Source organism: Notechis scutatus, chromosome 4 (assembly GCF_049901735.1).
Source record: "Notechis scutatus isolate UNSWTSFEM ecotype Mainland chromosome 4, rNotScu1.2, whole genome shotgun sequence".
NCBI classification, from domain to species: Eukaryota; Metazoa; Chordata; class Lepidosauria; order Squamata; family Elapidae; genus Notechis; species Notechis scutatus.
The window spans coordinates 15086566-15105639 of NC_142012.1; the positions used below are offsets into that span (position 1 = coordinate 15086566).

General features: G+C 43.4%; 1 protein-coding gene across 1 annotated transcript in view; it reads left to right on the forward strand.

Annotated features, from left to right (window-relative positions):
* Positions 1–1737: 1737 nt before the first annotated feature.
* The window catches only part of LOC113415290 (E3 ISG15--protein ligase HERC5-like), a 52950-nt gene continuing 35613 nt past the window's right edge, over positions 1738–19074 (forward strand). The window contains exons 1-8 of the mRNA XM_087962860.1: positions 1738–2235; positions 5469–5589; positions 10694–10770; positions 11536–11757; positions 13219–13310; positions 16251–16381; positions 17584–17723; positions 18674–18747. Coding sequence (XP_087818986.1) covers positions 1875–2235; positions 5469–5589; positions 10694–10770; positions 11536–11757; positions 13219–13310; positions 16251–16381; positions 17584–17723; positions 18674–18747 — 1218 coding nt within the window. The 5' untranslated portion in view covers positions 1738–1874. The remainder of the gene's footprint in view (positions 2236–5468; positions 5590–10693; positions 10771–11535; positions 11758–13218; positions 13311–16250; positions 16382–17583; positions 17724–18673; positions 18748–19074) is intronic.

Consider the following 19074-nt stretch of genomic DNA (forward strand, 5'->3'; position numbering starts at 1 on the left):
TGATGTTGATGGAGGCAATAGAATTTTGTGAAGTTGTGGGCATTCCTGAGGCTGGGTTGCTGATGTTTTTTTACCAGGCAGCAACCACTGTTTTTGCAGAGCTGTTTTTGCTTTTCTGGGGGATGCTGGAGGAGATGAACTCAGAAAGAGGTTATCCCCTATAGCTGGAGGCCAATCTATGTGGGAGGTTGGAAAGAATTGTGGCCCCTTTGCTCAGTGGCTTCAGCCGCTGTTACCTAAAGAGCCATCACTGTAGACTTGGGTTCCAAACTTAGATCTAGAAATACACACATGATTACTCTGTGGATGACATTGGCAAGTAAGCAAAAAAAGTATTTGGTGCAAAAGCCCTTGGGATGCTGGGGAGAGGATGCAGAAACCCATCACTCACCTGTCTGATTCCACTCTGTTCTGATGGAAGAAGTCTTACAAAAAAAGTTGGAACTTCGATGTTACCTATGCTAACAGCAGCACGACTACTCCACACACAAAAATGGAAGGATCGTTTGATTCCCACAATGGATGAATTGCTGCAAAAGTTGACGGAGCTAGCAGAGATGACCACATTGAGTGCTTTCATTAAAGAATACCATTAATTCTGTTTCTATGTGGATACTATATTTGCACTTTGTGCTTGAGGTGGGGGGAAAAATGAAACTTTGATTCAGGGTTTTTGCTGATAAGATAGATAGGCTTGTTGCTAATAGAAATAATATAATAGTATATATTATTATGTAAAAAGGAAAAAATTGAGGTTGTAGGTTATTATCTTATTCTACTGCACCAAAGGGTTGGAAGGAAGATTATAATGAGAGTGAGGGGGGGTCTGAGGGAAGTCCTGCCTTGGACATCACAGGTGCACACACACACACACACACACCCCGTGAGTGACCTCGAGATGGCCACGCTCCCCCACCCTGCCCCCACCAGGTCAAACACAACCCTGATGTTTCCCTTAATGAAATCAAGTTTGATCCCCCTCTCTAAAAGGATGCAAATCAGAGGTGGTATTGAGCAGGTTCTGACCAGTTCTGGAGAACCGGTAGCGGAAATTTTGAGTAGTTCAGACCCAAATCCCACCTGTGACTGGCCCTGCCTCCGTCTATTCTCTGCCTCCCAAGACCCAGCTGATCGGCTGGGTCTTCTTTTGTTGCCCTGCACAGGAGATTGGAGCTGGAAAGCAGGTTAGTGGGGTGGGGAGGGAATGGGGATTTTGCAGTATCCTTTCCCTGTCATGCCCACCAAAGCCACACCACGCCCATAGAACTGGTAGTAAAAAAAAGTTGAATCCCACCATTGCAAATGGCCAGTTGTCTGCAAAGAATATCAGTCCTTCCATTCCCCACTATCCTGTCCGAGCTTAAGAAGCTTCTTAAGTGAGAAGCGAAACGTCTTCCAAAGGAAAACAAAAAAACAAAAACAAGATAGTTCAGTTGCCTCCTGAAACAAACAAACAAAAAAAGCACCTTTGGTGCCCGCAATCATGAAACGAAAACGAAACTCTGCGGCCGAAAGCTGAGGGAGCCGCGGCTGGGTCCTGCGTTCAAAGCACCAACATCTCCGCGATGAAGCCGCCGCTGCTTTGGAGAGGCTTCCAAAAGAAGCGACCCTCGTGTCGGGGTGCGGGGGTGCGTGGGGTTTAACCACCACCCTTATTCTCCGGGCCACCGCCTCCATCCTTTCACCGAAAAGGCAAATTCCCTGCCCGGACCGCGCCGCAGTTTCGCTTTCCTCGCAAAGCCCGCCTTCTCTTGACGTTTGGAAAGCGCAGCCACCCAAAAGGAGCCCGGAGAAGACCAAACGCGCGTCGTTCTGGAGAAGTTGCCCGTTTTTTGTTTTTCCTGAGGCGATCAGAGGCGAGGCTCCCTCCACTCATGCCGGGCGCACGGAAGAAACCCCGCGGCGGAGCCCCCAGCTCCCCCTCAGGCTCGGTGTCGCGACCCGCGCGCCGCCCCCGGAGGCCTGAGGAGCAAGTGCCCCAAAAGACACGCGAGCGGCGATCGCAAGAGAGCGGTCGGTTGGCTTCTCCCGCGGGCTCTTCCCCGCCACTCGGGCCCCTGTTGCTCTTTTTCCCAACGGCGGGGGACCACCGCACTATCTTCAAAGGGGGCCCTGGAGCCATTTGCCAGATCAGCTGCAAGCAAGCTTACCTCGCCGTGGCGCAGACACCGAAAACAGTGCAGCTTTTCGGCCGGGCGCAAGACAAACCGCACCAGCCCCTGGTGGAAAGTCGCGGTGAGTAGCCTTAATCAAAAAGCCTCCAAATCCGGACGGCCGCCAGATGGCAGCCCCCCAAAAAAAACACAACTTTTATGTTAGAATATAGAATAAGCTGGAAGGGACCTCGGAGGTCATCTAGTCCAGCCCCCTGCCCAATTTAGATAAACGACTGCGTAGACTCTTCTTAAAAGCCTCCAGTGGTGGAGCACCCACGCTTTCTGGTGGCAAGCTGTTCCACTGGTGAATTGTCCTCCCTGTTAGGAAGCTTCTCCTTAATTCCAGGTTGCTTCTCTCTTTGATAAGTTTCTGGCCATTTTTTTTCTTGTCTTCCAATCTTTGAGGGGCTGCCACAAAGAAGGGAGGGGGGTCAACCTGTTCTTTAAAGCACCTGAAGGCAGGACAAGAAACCATGGATGGAAAATGATGAAGGAGAGAAGCAATCTGGAACTAAGGAGAAATTTCCTGTCAGTGTGACCAATTCATCAGTGGAATGGCTTGCTTCCAGAAATTGTGGATCCTCAAGAAGAGATTGGACAGCCATTTGTCTGAAGTGGTTATAGGGTTTCCTGCCTGAGCAAGCGGGTTGGTCCAAGGTCCCTTCCAACTCTGTTATTCTGTTAGAATCAAAGTCCTGCCTTCCGGTGCTTTGTGGCAGCCCCTCAAACACTAGTATACTGCTATCACTTCAGCACTAATTCTTCTTTTCTTTAGTGTACTGTGTATGAGTATTGTATATCTTTGGTGTGCCCTCTGGTGATCAACCAGTGAGTGAGGTAGCGAGAGTAACCCAGTCAGCTTTGTGAATGAGGGAAGATTTGAACCTGGGTCTTTCAATGCTGTTAACCCAGGAATCTCCTAGTCCAACACTTAATCCAGGGATCTCCAAAGTTGACAACTTTAAGACTTGTGGACTTCAACTCCCAGAATTCCTCAGCCGGCATGGCTGGTTTGTGGAATTCTGGGAGGTGAAGTCCACAACTCTTAAAAAGTCACCAAGCTTGGAAGCCCCTTTTCTAACCATTCCAGCCTGTTTGCACTCTTCTACTTTGTTAAAAAGGACAAGTCCTACTAAAACAAATTGCAAGTTTATTAGCATATTAGCTGGATACCTGTGCTTTGCTCCGAAACAATGTGGTTGGGCTTTTGGGAAGGAAAACAAGGGGGGGGGGGGGCAGAATTCTGCCTCTGCCTACCAGCATCCATCAATATTCATCTGGCTAGAGTCCTGTCAGTGTATGAGAGAATTGAGGGCTGTTTGGAAACTCAAACAGTATTTGCTGTGTGAGCAAGAAGGAGACAGCAAGGAACCTGGGTGTGGCTTAGATCAGCTGTTCTGTACTAAAGCTGCTTGGTGCTGTGAAATTAAAACTGAAATTCCTCTGCTTGTGTTTTGCATTTGGGACAGATTCCTTTTGAAGTGGGGAGAGGGAGTAGAACTCTTTAGCATCGGAGTGTGTTAATAATAATATAGGAAATACTAATGCTCTGATTGTCATTTTGAAAAATCCTTTCTTAGTGAGCACCTAGAAGCCAAGAGGAACATATGTAGCAAATTTCAAGTTTGTAGGCTTTATAGTTCTGGAGATTTTGTGATGATGCGTGACTGGTATTTCGCAGGAAGCCTTGGTGTTTCATTTTATTGCTGGTGTTGTTACAGCTTGGCAGCTGACTCATATTTATGACTCATGTGATAAAGGGGGTCATGTGATCAGCTTTTACCGCCTTCTGACAAGCAAAGTCAATGGGGATTCACTTTAACCATGGTTCTAACTTAACAGTTGCAGTGATTCATTTAACAACTGTGGCAAAAAAAGATCATAAAATGGGGCAAAACTAAAAAAAAATGTCTTGCTTATAGCAACAGAAAATTTTGGGTTCAATTGTGGTTGCAAGTTCAGGACTAACTGTACTCCAGGTGATGTTTAGCATTAAAAACCCACAACATAAAACCCAAGACAACTTGCCTCCACCATGGCAGCAACAGGTACAATCACACAAGCCCCTTGGTAAGTTCTCTGTCAGCCTGGCATCCCCAGGCCCACTGACGTCTTTAGGCCTTTTTGAAAAAGTAACAGCTTACCTCACTTCTGGGGAACCCACCTCTTCCTGTGCATGCTGATCTTCCTCATCTACCAATAGGCAGCAGTGGTGGGATTCATTATTTTTTTACTACCGGTTCTGTGGGTGTGGCTTGGTGGGCTTGGCCTGGTGGGCGTGGCTTGGTGGGCGTGGGGAAGGATACTGCAAAATCCCTATTTCCTCCCCACTTCACTAACCTGCTTTCCAGCTCCGTTCTCCTGTGTAGGGCAACAAAAGAAGACCCAGCCAATCAGCTGGGACTCGGGAGGCAGAGAATAGATTGGGGTGGGGCCAGTCAGAGGTGGTATTCCGAACTATTCAAAATTTCTGCCTTGGTTCTCCAGAACTGGTCAGAACCTGCTGAATGCCACCTCTGATTGGCAGGCTTAAATCCAGGAAGTCTTCCCTGGCCTTCGCTCAACAGCTGTCTAACAACTTTGACGTCAACACACAGTGGAAAGCCAGATGGGCTTCTGAACGCCCAGGTACAGGCAGTTACGTAGATGACCCTACACAAAAGGTGCCAGAGTTTGACCTTCCTCGCCAACATTGGTCAACTCTGAACAGGATCCATACCCAACACGGTGTCTGCCAGTACTCCTTGTTTAAGTGGGGTCTTGTCTCTACCCCTCGGTGTGACTGTGACTATTTTAATGGAGCAATGTGGTGGCCTAGTGGTGAAAATGTTCGCCTTCCACTTGGAAGGTTGAGAGTTCAATCCTAGGCATGGCAGATGTTTCTCGCCTGGGGTGCAAAGAAAAAAATATCTGTTGCAAACTCCATGTGGCATCAGAAAGGGCATCTGGCCAGTATTTAATTGTTTTAATTATTACTCAAGGACCTCAAGGTATTTCTGCTCTTTTGATCTTGTAAATATCCACAGCAAAACTGGCTGAGGAATTCTGGGAGTTGAAGTGCACAAGTCTTAAAGTTGCTAAGGTTGGAGAGCCCTGGGTTAGACTGGGCTGAAACATGAATTGCCCCATCATAATCTAATGAAGTCCATAAGGGAATAAAGATTGTAATGTGGTTGCTTCTGCTCCCGTGTAACTCCCACTTCACAGTGACTCCAGCCTTTCAGTCCAGCAGAATTCCGAGTGTGGCTTAGTACCAATTAAGATAATCATTGGTGAAAATCGCAGTGGACATTCTCTTGCTATGTCTTGCAGGCAGGATCTACTTGAAAGAGAAGATAAATTCATTTGATTGTGAAGCATCTCACCTGCTTATTCTTTCAACAAATGGAAAACTTTCAGAGCATGATACTACAACCAAAACCTCACAAATAAGGTAGGAATTTTCTTATTATATATTAAAGGTAAGGAAGTTGGTTTTTTTTTAAAAAAAACCTGAATGAACAAGGCTTCTGGGTGGGAGAATAATCATCATTCAATTTGCTGATTCCATGAATTGTATACAAATAGATGGTTTTAAAAATAAACTTGACAGAAGAATGTATATGGAGACTTTCAGTCACCCAGGTCACAGTTGTCCTAAAAGTGCTTTTCAAAAGGCAGCTGGAATTTTGGGTTTTTTTCCTCCTTGAAAACATTTCACTTCTCATCCTTGAAGCTTCTTCAGTTCTGATAGAAGAATGCAATATTCAAACAATAGGGTATTTTATTTTCTGCCAGTTTCTGATTTCCTTTTTCCTGTGCTTTCTATAACACTGTTAAAATGAAAATAAATATGATTGCAATTATCCACCAGAGAGTTTTCTTCCAAAAGAAACGGAGTTGCATTCTTACTATTTCAGGACACATTTAAAAAGAAGAAGACAATCACATACCTGGAGATGCCACAACATGTATTGCCTTCCCTTCCTCATTCAAATTATTAATATAAATGTTCAAGAGCCTTTGGCCCAGGACTGAACATTGTAGCAGCCCAATATCTCTTTCCAAGCGTTTGTTTATTTATTTACTTATTCCTTCATTCGAATCTTACAGCTGGCCATCTGATTTAATTGAAAATGGCAGCATGTTTACTACCCATGGATTGATCTTAATATTTGATTAGTACAATAAAATCAATCCTATTGACTACATAGATAGATTTTCTCTCTGATAATCCTTTTCTTTCAGTTCCCCCATTGGTACACTCAGAATAACAGAGTTGGAAGGGAACTTGGAGGTCTTCTAGTCCAACCCCCTGCCTAGGCAGGAAACCCTACACCAGGGGTCCCCAACCACCGGGCCGCGGACGTGTACCGAGCCGTGAGCGCTCTCTACCGGGCCGCAAAGATTTTTTTTTTTAAAAATGGCGGCTTTCTTCACCTTCGGTGAATGCTGCTGGGATCGGGATCAAGGACACAAATGAAAGAAGGGGAGGGAGGAAGCAACCGAAGCCTGTCCTGCTCTCTGGCTTCGGTTTCCTCCCGCCTCGTTCCTCTCTCAGTCGCTCTCTCGCTCCTCCACCAGCCCAGGAAGAAACTGCTTCAAAGAGCGGGGAGCTTTTCCTGTCGCCGCAGCGCCTCCGAAGCGCCCGTTTTCCCCCACCCCCACCCCGTCCGCCTGCCCGCGCTGGGTTCAACCCAGTGCTCCGTTCTGCCTGCCTGCCTGCCTGCCTTCGTTAATGGTTGAATCGGAACAGCTTCGGCTGAGTAAAAGAGGCGAATAGTTATTATTCTCAGCCGAAGCTGCTCCCAAACAACCAGAAACTAAGGCAGGCAGGCAGGCAGGCAGAACGGGACACTGTGGATTGAAGCGCAGCATGCGCACGGGCGGGCGGGTGGGGGTGAAACGGGCGCTTCGGAATAGCTGCGGCGACAGGAAAATCCCCCTCGCTTCTTTGAAGCAGTTTCTTCCTGGGCTGGTGGAGCAGCGAGAGAGCGAAGCCTCCTTCTCTTCTCTCTCCCCCCACCGGTCCTTGCAAAAATTTTCTGCTTGAAACCGGTCCCTGGTACAAAAAAGGTTGGGGACCACTGCCCTACACCACTTCAGACAAATGGTTATCCAACATCTTTTTAAAAACTTCCAGTGTTGGAGCATTCACAGCTTTTGGAGGCAGGTTGTTCCACTGATTAATTTTTCTCACTAGTTCTAGGTTGCTTCTTTCCTGCTTTCAGGTGGTTTGGAGAATAGATTGACCACCATTCTTCTTTGTGGCAGGTCATCCTCAACTTACAACCACAACTAAACCCAACATTTCTATTGCTAAGTGAGATGTTTGTTAAGTGAATTTTGTCCCATTTTGCAACCTTTCTTGCCACACTTGTTAGGTGGATCATTGCAGTTGTTAAGTTAGTAACACAGTAGTTAGGTAAATCTGATTTTCCTATTGACTTTGCTTGTCAGAAAGTCGCAAAAGGTGATCACATGACCCCAGGACACTGCAACAGTCATAAACATGAGCCAGCTGCCAAGCATCTGAATTTTGATCCCACGACCATGGGGATGCTGCAACGGTCTTAAGTGTGAAAAAACGGTCACAAGTCACTTTTTTCAGTGCCGTTGTAACTTTGAACAGTCACTGAATCAACTGTTGTAAGTCGAGGACTACCTGTATTGGAACACTGCTATCATGTTGGTCATCGCTACCGTAACTAAATCCCTTTGCCTTGCTACTGGTCATCTTCTTCTCTTTTCTTCCATCTTTCCAATCATGGCCGTCTCCAGAGAACTGGACCTTCACATAATGTGTCTGAAATAAGAATAGAATGGAGTGGAGTGGAGTGGAGTGGAGTGGAGTGGAGTGGAGTGGAGTGGAGTGGAGTAGAGTAGAATAGAATAGAATAGAATAGAATAGAATAGAATAGAATAGAATAGAATAGAATAGAATTATTTATTGGCCAAGTGTGATTGGACACACAAGGAATTTGGCTTTATGCAAATGCTCTCAGTGTACATAAAAGAAAAGATACATTCATCAAGAGTCAAGAATCATCAGGTACAACACTTAATAATAGTTATAGGGTACAATAAGCAATGAAATACTAGGAAACAGTCAATATAAATCGTAAGGATGCAAGCAACAAAGTTACAGTCATACAGTCACAAGTGGGAGGGGATGGATGATAAGGAGTGATGGGAAGATTAATAGTAATAGTAATGCAGACTTTGTAAATAGTTGAACAGTGTTGAGGGAATTGTTTGTTTAACAGACAATGTTGAAAAAGCACTACGCAATCTAAAACCATCTCTATCTATTGGACCGGACAGAATATGTGCCTACTTCTTAAAAAAGCTATCCACTACTGTAGCCGAACCTCTAAGCATAATCTTTGAAAAATCTTTCAGGACCAGCTCCTTGCCTAACCTATGGTCACAAGCCACAGTCATCCCCATCTTCAAAAAGGGAGACCCAAGCCTAGTTGAAAATTACAGACCAATCTCCTTATGCTGCGTCACCTGTAAAGTCATGGAATCAATTATTAACCAATCCATCATCCTCCACTTAGAGACAAACAATCTACTCTCCAATAAACAATTTGGTTTCAGAAAAAAACTATCCTGTAATCTGCAACTCTTACACTGCAAAAACATATGGACGACACAACTCGACCAGGGCAAAGCAATAGACGCAATCTACATAGACTTCTGTAAAGCCTTTGATTCAGTGGTACACGACAAACTACTCCTAAAAATAAAATCCTATGGTATCTCTGGACAACTGAATAACTGGATAGAAGCATTCCTGGCAAACAGACAACAAATGGTCAAAATTGGGAGCGTCCTATCAAATTCTGTACCTGTCAATAGTGGTGTCCCCAAGGCAGTGTTCTAGGACCAACTCTCTTCATACTCTACATAAATGACCTCTGTGATCATATTAAGAGCAATTGCGTTCTTTTCGCTGATGATGTAAAGCTGTTCAATACCACAGACAATACTGCTACCCTACAAAAAGATCTTGACTATGTATCAGAATGGTCAAACAAATGGCAACTTCAAATCTCAACAAATAAATGCTCTGTCTTACATATTGGCAAAAAAATCAGAAAATAAAATACAAGCTGAATAGTCAAGATCTTGTTGATGACCCAAGCTCTGTAAAGGACCTTGGAATACTCACCTCTTAATGATCTAAGTGCTAGAGCCCACTGCAACTACATAGCCAAAAAGGCATTAAGAGTTGTTAACCTAATCCTACGTAGCTTTTTCTCTGGTAATATCACACTACTAACCAGAGCATACAAAACATTTGCTAGACCAATACTCGAATACAGTTCATCAGTCTGGAACCCACATTACGTATCTAATATTAGCACAATTGAGAAAGTCCAGAAATATTTCACAAGAAGAGTTCTCCACTCCTCTACTGTAGAATACCTTATGCCACCAGACTTGAAATTCTAGAACTAGAAAACCTTGAATTACGCCGCCTTCGGTCTGATTTAAGCATGGTATATAAAATCATACATTGCAATGTCCTACCTGTCAATGAATACTTCAGCTTCAACCATAACAACACAAGAGCAAACAATAGATACAAACTCAAACTTGATTGCAGGAAATACGACTTCAGCAATAGAGTGGTCAATGTCTGGAATACTCTACCCGACTCTGTAGTTTCTTCCCAAACCCCAAAAACTTTAACCTTAGACTGTCTACTATTGACCTCACCCCTTTCCTAAGAGGTCTGTAGGGGGCATGCATAAGCGCACCAACGTGCCTACCGTCCCTGTCCTATTGTTTCTCTTCTTCTTCTTTTATTTTTCTTATATGTACCCATTTCATGTATTCACAACTATGTATACACTTATACTTATTATCTTGTAAACAATTGACAAATCAAATAAATAAATAAATAAATAAATAAGAGTGATGGCATTTGGGAAAACACTGTCTTTGTGTCTAGTTGTTCTGGTGTGCAGTGCTGTATAGTGTCGTTTTGAGGGAAGGAGTTGAAACAGTTTATGTGAGGGGTCTGTAAATATTTTCACAGCCTCTTTTTGACTCGTGCAGTATACAGGTCCTCCATTGAAAGCAGGTTAGTAGTAATTGTTTGATCAATTTGAATCTGGTCACTTACACCTCAAGTGAGAACAAACGACTGGTAGACTGGTAATATGAAAATACGGAGCTATTTGTGAAGCACACATTTCAATGGCCGGTGTTTTTATCTTTTCTCGTCTGCTTCTTATATACAGTGGAACCTCAGGTTGTGAATGCTCCTGTTTGTGACCAAATCGGGTGGCGAACAAAAAATGCACCCAATTTTTGAATCGGGTCACGATTCAAAAATTGGGTGGCAAACAAAATCGGCATGGAAAGATTCCCTTTCCGTGCTGATTTCCCCTTCGGTGACATTTTGTGGTCATGTCATGCTTCCAAACATGATCAAATCAGATCGTGGACGGAGTCTGGGAACGGATTATGGCCGTGACCCAAAGCTCCACTGTAATGGGTATTGATATCTAAGCAACATGTATTCTTCTTCCTTTTTTTTCCAGACTACTGAAAGAATTAGCAAATAAACAAATTGTTCAGATTGCATGTGGTGACCATCATTCCATGGCTCTTTCAAAAGGTATGGGCTACTGGTGCATTTCTTTTAACAACTCTCTTACTTGCCTTTTACTTTGGTTGTAATGTCTCAGCTGATAGGCACAGCCTCTTCCAAGCAATTGTTGTAGGGATAAATTCAAGGAAAAAGCTTTCACGTGTACCATTTTGAACTCTGAAGGCAAAGTGAGATAGAAATATATAGATAAACTAGCTGGATACCCGTGCTTTGCTACAAAACTATGTGATCAGGCTTAGTTTTGGGGGAAAAGAAATAAGGGGAAAAAATTCTGCCTCTGCCTACCAGCATCCATCGGTATTCATCTGGCTAGCATCCTGTCAGTGTGTGAGACAGTTGAGGGCTGTTTGGAAAGTGAAACAGTATTTGCTGTGTGAGCAAGGAGACAGCAAGGAGCCTGGGCGTGGCTTAGATCATCTCTTCTGTACTAAAGCTGGTTGCTGCTGTGAAACTAAAACTGAAACTTAAACTCCTTTCCTCTGCTTGTGTTTTGCATTTGGGACAGATTCCTTTTCAGGTGGGGAGGGGGAGTACAACTCCTTAGCATCATAGTGTGTTAATAATAATATACAAAATATTAATGCTCTGATGGTCATTTTGAAAAATCTTTTCCTAGTGAGCACTCAGAAGCCAGACTCCATGCCACATTTCAAGTATGTAGGCTTTATGGTTCTGGAGATTTTGTGATGATGCATGAGTAGTATTTTGCTTTTATATATATAGATATAGACGGCTGTGTATTAATGGCTTCCTTTTGTGTGTTGTACTCAGGAGGAGAACTCTTTGCTTGGGGTGAGAATGAACATGGCCAGCTTGGAGTGGGAAAGGCAATGGGTCACATTAAGGAACCACAGCTGGTACAAGCATTGGAAGGCATTCCTTTGATTAACATTGCAGCTGGATCTGCTCACAGCATGGTTGTCTCTATATTTGGGACTGTTTACTCTTGGGGAAAGAATATGTTTGGACAACTTGGCCTTGGAGACACAGAAGGTGAGGAGAAATTCTAGAAATGAGGCAGAGGAGGCATCTGAGATCCGCTCGTTTATAATCATAGGAAATGGGTCACCTAAACTCATTGGTCTCTGAGCTTGGTTGTTTTCTTGCAGTTGTTTCATCACCAAACTAGGTAATATCATCAGTGCACTGATGATGTTGCCTAGTTGGGAATGCAACGCCTGCAAAAAAACAACTAAGCTGATCAGAGAGCACCAAGGACCGTGCCTCTTGTAGGACATGGGTGTCAAACTTGCAGAGTCACGTTGCTGTCGCATGACATTTCACGACTTTTTTCCCCTTCATGGAGCTGGGGCTGGCATGGCCTGCATGTGGCGGATCTGGCCCATGGGCCATCAGTTTGACACCCTTGTTCTAGGAGAAGATGTCCTGAGGGTAATTTAGATCAATACATCTGGAAAACTCTGAATTGGTTTTCAAATAACACTTAATGACTTGCTTAATGACCATTCATTTAATGATCAAAGTTACAATGGCACTAAAAAATAATCACCACTGGTCCTCACATGATTGCCACAGTGTCCCCATAGTTACATGATTGTGATTTGGGCACTTGGCAACCATTGTGCAATTACAATGGTAATTGTGCAGCATCCTGTGGTTATGTGATCGTCATTTGCAACCCATCCAGCCAACTTCCAATAAGCAAATTCAATGGTGAAGCCAGCAAGGAAGGTTGCAAGTCACACTTATGTGATGTCCCAGTTAATGACCATAGTAATTTGCTTAATGACCATGGGGAAAAAATTGTAAAATCAGATGCAGCCCCATGATGTCTCACTTAATGTCCACACTGCTTAACAATGAATTTTGGGGTCTCTATTGTAGTTGTAAGTTGAGGGCTACCTGTATGTTCCTAAATAGAGAAAGGAAGCACAGTACTTGACAAAGAATCCAATTTTATTTGCAAAACAATTATTTTATTTCACCTTGCGTGTGTGTGTGTGTGTGTGTATGTGCATGCATTGTTTTAGCAACAAGAATAAAATGCAAAACAGAAAGACATACATCCAACACTAACAATGTATAAAAAGGGGGAAAATTACCCAAATATTAAATCAATTTAACATTAAACATAAACATAAAATCTACCCTGACTGGATGCTGGGAAAAAAAGAAAGGAAAAAATGTTAAATTTTCCTCCCCTTTACAAATAGTTATATGCTTTCCCAGCCCGATTTAACCAAAATATTATATTAAATAAATAATTATTCTCAGTAAGAAGATCTCTATCTGATAATCAAATCAATCCAATGACAGGATCATAGAATATATATATATATTTAAAAGTCAACAGGTTAGCCCAAACATTACACTAATCTTCAAATCCCTCTGTTAACTATTATTGCACAGGTTAAATACAATAACAGATTTTATTTCACCTTTTTAAAAAGCATTGTCATGACCACAGGAATCTAATTTTATTTTACCTTTCAGACAGATACATTCCCACAAATGTGAAGGCACTGGAGCAAAAGAAGACAGTTTTTATTTCATGTGGTGGCGAGCACACTGCAGTTCTCTCAAAGGTTTATATTGACTGCTTTTTAAAAACTTTTCATCTAATCTATATGATACCTTGTACGCTATCTTCCTTTCAGATTCACCTCTAGGAGTTTGTCTCAGAATTAGTGAGACAACTGCCAGCCCTCATGATACTTCTGAAGGCTGGAAAGAGTCTCAGAAACCTCTCAAGATGAACACTGGCCCACACAAATGTTCTGAGGCTCTTTCTACCTTTGGAAATATCACCTTGACTAGCTTTCTATAGTAATCGTGTCTTGTGCTGGCTGGGTTTGCTTGTCAGCAACTGCACAGAAAGGAAAAGGGAATGAACCTGCATAGTGGATCTGCACAGAATGGGGAGAAGGCCCAAGCCTTCTAGGAGTAGTGGGACAAGGTGATGCTGTCAGTGATACTGCCATTCAACTGGGGGAAAGGGGGAATCTCGAATGTAATTATTTTTTTATACCTCTGACAACTGCTATTTTTATAACCCTTATCCTGGCGCCTAAGCGCCCTGAGATTTTCTCACCTTTTGGGGAATGTACAAGGGGGGAGGGCCATGGGGGTTGTTTCACTCTGAAAGCCGGTGGAAGATGACCCTGGGAATGCGTGCTTATCTGGTTCTCAGGGCAGCCACCACAATAACATTTCCACACCTGTGGATTGGCTGAATCCACATTGGACTGGTGGGAGGGGTTTCTAATGCCTTATTTCTAACTTTATTACCTGAGGGGATTTCGAGTCTGCTTTGCTTTTGTTCTGCTATCACTTCTGCTCAATAAAAGGTTCCTTTTGAAATACTAAGTTTCAATAGTTTTCACTTTTTTTGAGTGAGAAGGAAGGGTAGGCCCTCACACCAATATGCATTGGTGGGCATATTCAGCTGACGTCTCTTGTACTGCAGTGGCAGCCATGGTCATAAAGGCAGGGCACGCTGCTCGGAACGAATGGTCCTAAGCCGAAGTTTACCTATACTATACAGGTAGTCCTCGACTTACACCAGTTCATTTAGTGACCGTTCAAAGCTACAACGGCACTGAAAAAAGGGACTTATGACTGTTTTCCACACTTCCCCATAGTCACATGATCAAAATTCAGATACTTGGTAACTGATTCGTATTTATGACAGTTGTTATGTTCTAAGGTCATAGGATCCCCTTTTGTGACCTTCTGATTAGCAAAGTCACTTGGGGAAGCCAGATCCACTTAACAACCAGGTTACTCTGTTATCGACTGCAGTGATTCACTCAACAACTGTGGGAAGAAAAGTTGTAAAATGGGGCAAAATACCCTTAACAACTGCCTCACCTAGCAAATTTTTGGCCTTTCTTTCCACAGTCTCAGCCAGTCCCTGAGTATTGAAGATTTGTCCTGAAATGAATACAAACTCCAGCTCCTTTGTAGTGTAATGATGGTTTATTCATTAGATCAGCAAACAACAAATACTCCTATCTGACAAGAAAGGCTAAAAGCCAGGCAAGGTTAGCATTGGGTTTGAGTTTGCTCCCTTTCCTTTTATTACCATTATCATGAGACACACCACACCACATCCAGGCCTATACGCAGTTCTAATCCTGGCCACGCCTAAACCATTATCCCTAAATGCTATTAACCCTATAACATGTCTACATCCCTAACCTATTCCGACCTTCACTAACTGATCCCCACCTGGTGCCACCTTCACCATGTTTTAACTTATAGCTTAATTACCACCTATATGTGCCCCAGCTCCCTCTAACAATATGCACCACATCAATACATGAAAAGAGCCATTTCCAGCCCCGCAGTTGCTTCAGAATCCATCCTGCAGCTGACAGCTCTGCTGAGTCATTCCAAAGCGACCCTCAACACCATTGGCCAAAGTTGTTAAGGGAATGATTGCAGTTGTTAAATTAGTAACACAGTTGTTCAGAGAATCAGGGAGGTGGCAAAAAGTGATCACATAACCCCGGGACACTGCAACCGTCATAAAGTCGAGCCAGTGAATTTTGATCACGTGACCAGGGAGATGTCGCAAGGGTCGTAAGTGTGAAAAACGATCATAATTCCTTTTTTGATGCCGTTGTAACTTTGAACGGTCACTAAACAAATGGTTGTAAATCAGGGGTGGGATCTGACAGGGTTAATTACCAGTTTAGTCATTTATGAGGTTCGGTGATTTATGATGTGCTTCCCTGCACGCTGCCGGAGTGCAAATCGGCCTGTAAATTGTCATCAGCATTCTGTGTGCAGAGAAGCAGCCTTTCAAAAAGCCCTTTTTTCCTGCTTTTTAAACTGCAGCTGTGCCTCACACGGCAGCTGAAGTTGAAAAAAGCAGGAAATAAAGGTCAGGTAAGAGCCTGGGCTGGCGGGTGGGCAAAAACACCAGCAGACATAGAACCAGTTCTATGTCTGCTGCTCTTCAGAGCTACTGGTTCTACAGAGGTGGACAGAACCAGTAGAAACCCACCCCTGTTGTAAATCGAGGACTAACTGTATACTCATGCCTGATTTGTACAGGCTGCAATTACCATTCTCCTTAATATAGATTTAAGTTTATTTGTTGATGCCTGTGCGGTCCAGAATATAGACCAGTGACGGCTAACCTTTTTGTCCTCGTGTGCTGAAAGTGCGTGCGTGCGCATATGCGTGCCGGCACCCATAATATACTGCACAAGCGACCCTCCTCCTGCCCCCCCCCCCGGCATGCACAGCAGATACCTGACAATCGGCTGGCTGGCAGGAGGCATGCGTGCATATGCAGTGGACTGTTCCGGGTGGCAGCTTGTGTATCTGCAGAAATGGCTCTGCATGCCACTTCCGGCATGCATGCCGTAGGTTCGCCGTCACGGATATAAACTATATACTTTTTATTATGTACTACCATTCCTCCTTCCCTTCACAATGTGTGCAGTTTTTAATATTCCCAAGTGACAAAGACTTTGTGTTGAACTGTGCCACGTTTTCTCTTCTTTCCCATTAAGGATGGATTAGTCTGCACCTTTGGATCTGGCTGCTACGGTCAGCTTGGCCACAATTCCACCTGCAATGAGTTGTTTCCACGTCTTGTGGCAGAGCTGTTTGGTGCACAAGTGACCCAGGTAGCGTGCGGAAGGTAAGAAATCCCTTTTCCTTCCAAATATTTGATGGTATCCAGAGGACAACGGGTATCCAGTGAAATCAGGAAAAGGTTCCTGCCCTCCAAAGTTGCACATCAGTGGAACAGAGGCAACAACAAGCAAGAGAAGCACATACATCAATATGTACTATTGAGCTGTCTCCTTGAAGAACAACTAGAAGCTTCACCTGGTCCAGTTTACAGCAGCTGAAGTGATGGTTCAGCATGTCTGTCTGATATCTCTGCTTCATGAACTTCATGTACTGGTGCCAGTATTGTTCTAGATTTGATTCAAGATGCCGCTGATTACCTATAAAACCTACATATGTAGTAGAGTCCCTAAGAGTCCCTAAGAGGGTCAAGCATGCAGGAGGCATGGGGGGCGCGCGTGCATTGCCTTCTGGGTGATGGCACACGAGCACAAGCAGGCAAGCGCACGTGCAATTATTGGCATAGGAGCCCAAAAAGGTTAGCCTCCACTGCCCTATGGCAACATTTCAGACAGGTGGCTGTGATCAAAATTCAGATACTTGGCAGCTGGCTCATGTTTATAATGGTTGCAATATTTATTTGTTTGTTTGTTTGTTTGTTTGTTTGGTTTGTCAATTGCTTACAAGATAATAGGTATAAGTAAAAACATAATTATGAATACATGGATACATATAAGAAAAATTAAAAAAATACAAGAAACAATAGGACAGGGACGGTAGACACGTTGGTGTGCTTATGCATGCAAGGGTCTTCAAATTTGGCAAGTTTAAGACTTGTGGACTTCAACTCCCAAAATTCCTGAGCTAACATGATCGGTGGAGGAGGAATTCTGGGAGTTGAAGTCCACAAATCTTAAACTTGCCAAGTTTGAAGACCTCTGTTCTAAGGACATGTAATCACCTTTTCTGACTTTCTGACAAGCAAAATCAATGGGGAAACCAAATTCAATTAATAACCAGGTTACTGACTTATCCCCTGCCGTGACTCACTTAGCAACTGAGGCAAGAAAGGCTGTAAAATGGAGCAAAGGTCACTTAACAGAAATGTGGCCATAAGTTGAGGACTATCTGTATTGCTTCAGAATCTTAAAGAAACAACAGAACAGGAATATGTTGTGGTGAACAGTCATAATATCTTCTCAGTTTATAAAGGGCCTGATGCGATCAATAAAACTTCTACCTATGAATTATCTATGATTCTGCAAACAGATGGCACACTTTGGTTTATGTCCCGGCACTTGGGGAAGTATATTCATTTGGCTATGGAGCTGAAGGGCAACATGGAGAAGGAAGAACAAGTGACCAGCTGATTCCTCTCCCTCTTGATCTGGGTGTTCGTAATAAACACAGTAAGTCATACCATTTTTCAAGCTGGACGTTATATGCAAAGTACGAGTTAAATCCTAAGGCCGAAAATAATTTTCAGATTACAATAAAAAACAGATGCATACAGAGAGATGTGGCTAATCGGGAAAAATGTGACCAAGACACAAATAAAAGGCCATGTCAAAGAAAAAAGATTGAAATGGGATATTGGCTTATGATTATAATTATGTTGCCTTAATAGACAATCCAGCTTTGGCAGTATAGGTAAAGATAAAGGATCCCCTCGCACATATGTACTAGTCGTTTCTGGCTCTAGCGGGTGGTGCTCATTTTCCATTACAAAGCGAAAGAGCCAGCGTTGCCAGAAGACGTCTCCGTGATCATGTAGCCAGCATGACTAAATGCCGAAGGCGCATGGAACACTGTTACCTTCCCACCAGAGTGGTCCCTATTTTTCTACTTGCATTTTTACATGCTTTTGAACTGCTAGGTTGGCAGAAGCTGGGACAAGTAATGGGAGCTCACTCCATTACGCGGCACTAGGGATTCAAACCACCTAACTGCCGACCTTTCTGATTGACAAGCTCAGCGTCTTAGCCACTGAGCCACCGCATCCCCTGTATTTGGCAGTATATGTCTCCTCAAATAAGTATCAGGTTTTAATTCAGTATGCTGAAACGGTTCTTGACATGCAGTGATTGATTCTGATGAGATAGTGAGAAGTTTCTTTTTGTTAAGTAGCTTGCACTGTAAGTGGCACTAGCCAAAGTTCTACTAACCTAGGGATTGTCAAACTCATGGCATCATTTGGACTTTTTTCCCCTTTGCTAAACTGGGGGGTGAACATGGCCAGCACGTGATGCACCCAGCTCGTGAACCGTGAATTTGACACCCCGCTACTAACCAGATTCTAGATAGAAATCTTTCTTAATCTTAAGGGAAGAATCACTCTTTTGTTTGTCTCTTACTAAAGGAAGTACCTTGGACAAGGTAGTTAAAATCATTGCTGGAGGCAACCAAAGTATTGTGCTTCACCTGGAAGAAAAGGTAATCAAATGGGGAACTTGGCAACAAACATCTATAATTTGTAATACAAAATGCCAACATTTACTTGAAATTATTTTTTTAATTCCTTCCGGAAATGGCCTTTTCATGAGTCAAACAGGGCTTGCCTAGAACGTTGAAAAAAATGCCCTATTTCACTTACATGATAAGCCTAAATGCAGTGTCATTTTATGACATTGGTTATTGTTCCAAAATGTCTTGATTAGTTATTCAGTGTCTATAAAGACGAGGAGTGCCAAACTCGTGTCGTCACGTTGTCGACATGTGATGTATCACGACTTTCCCCCACTTTGCTAAATCGGGGGTGGG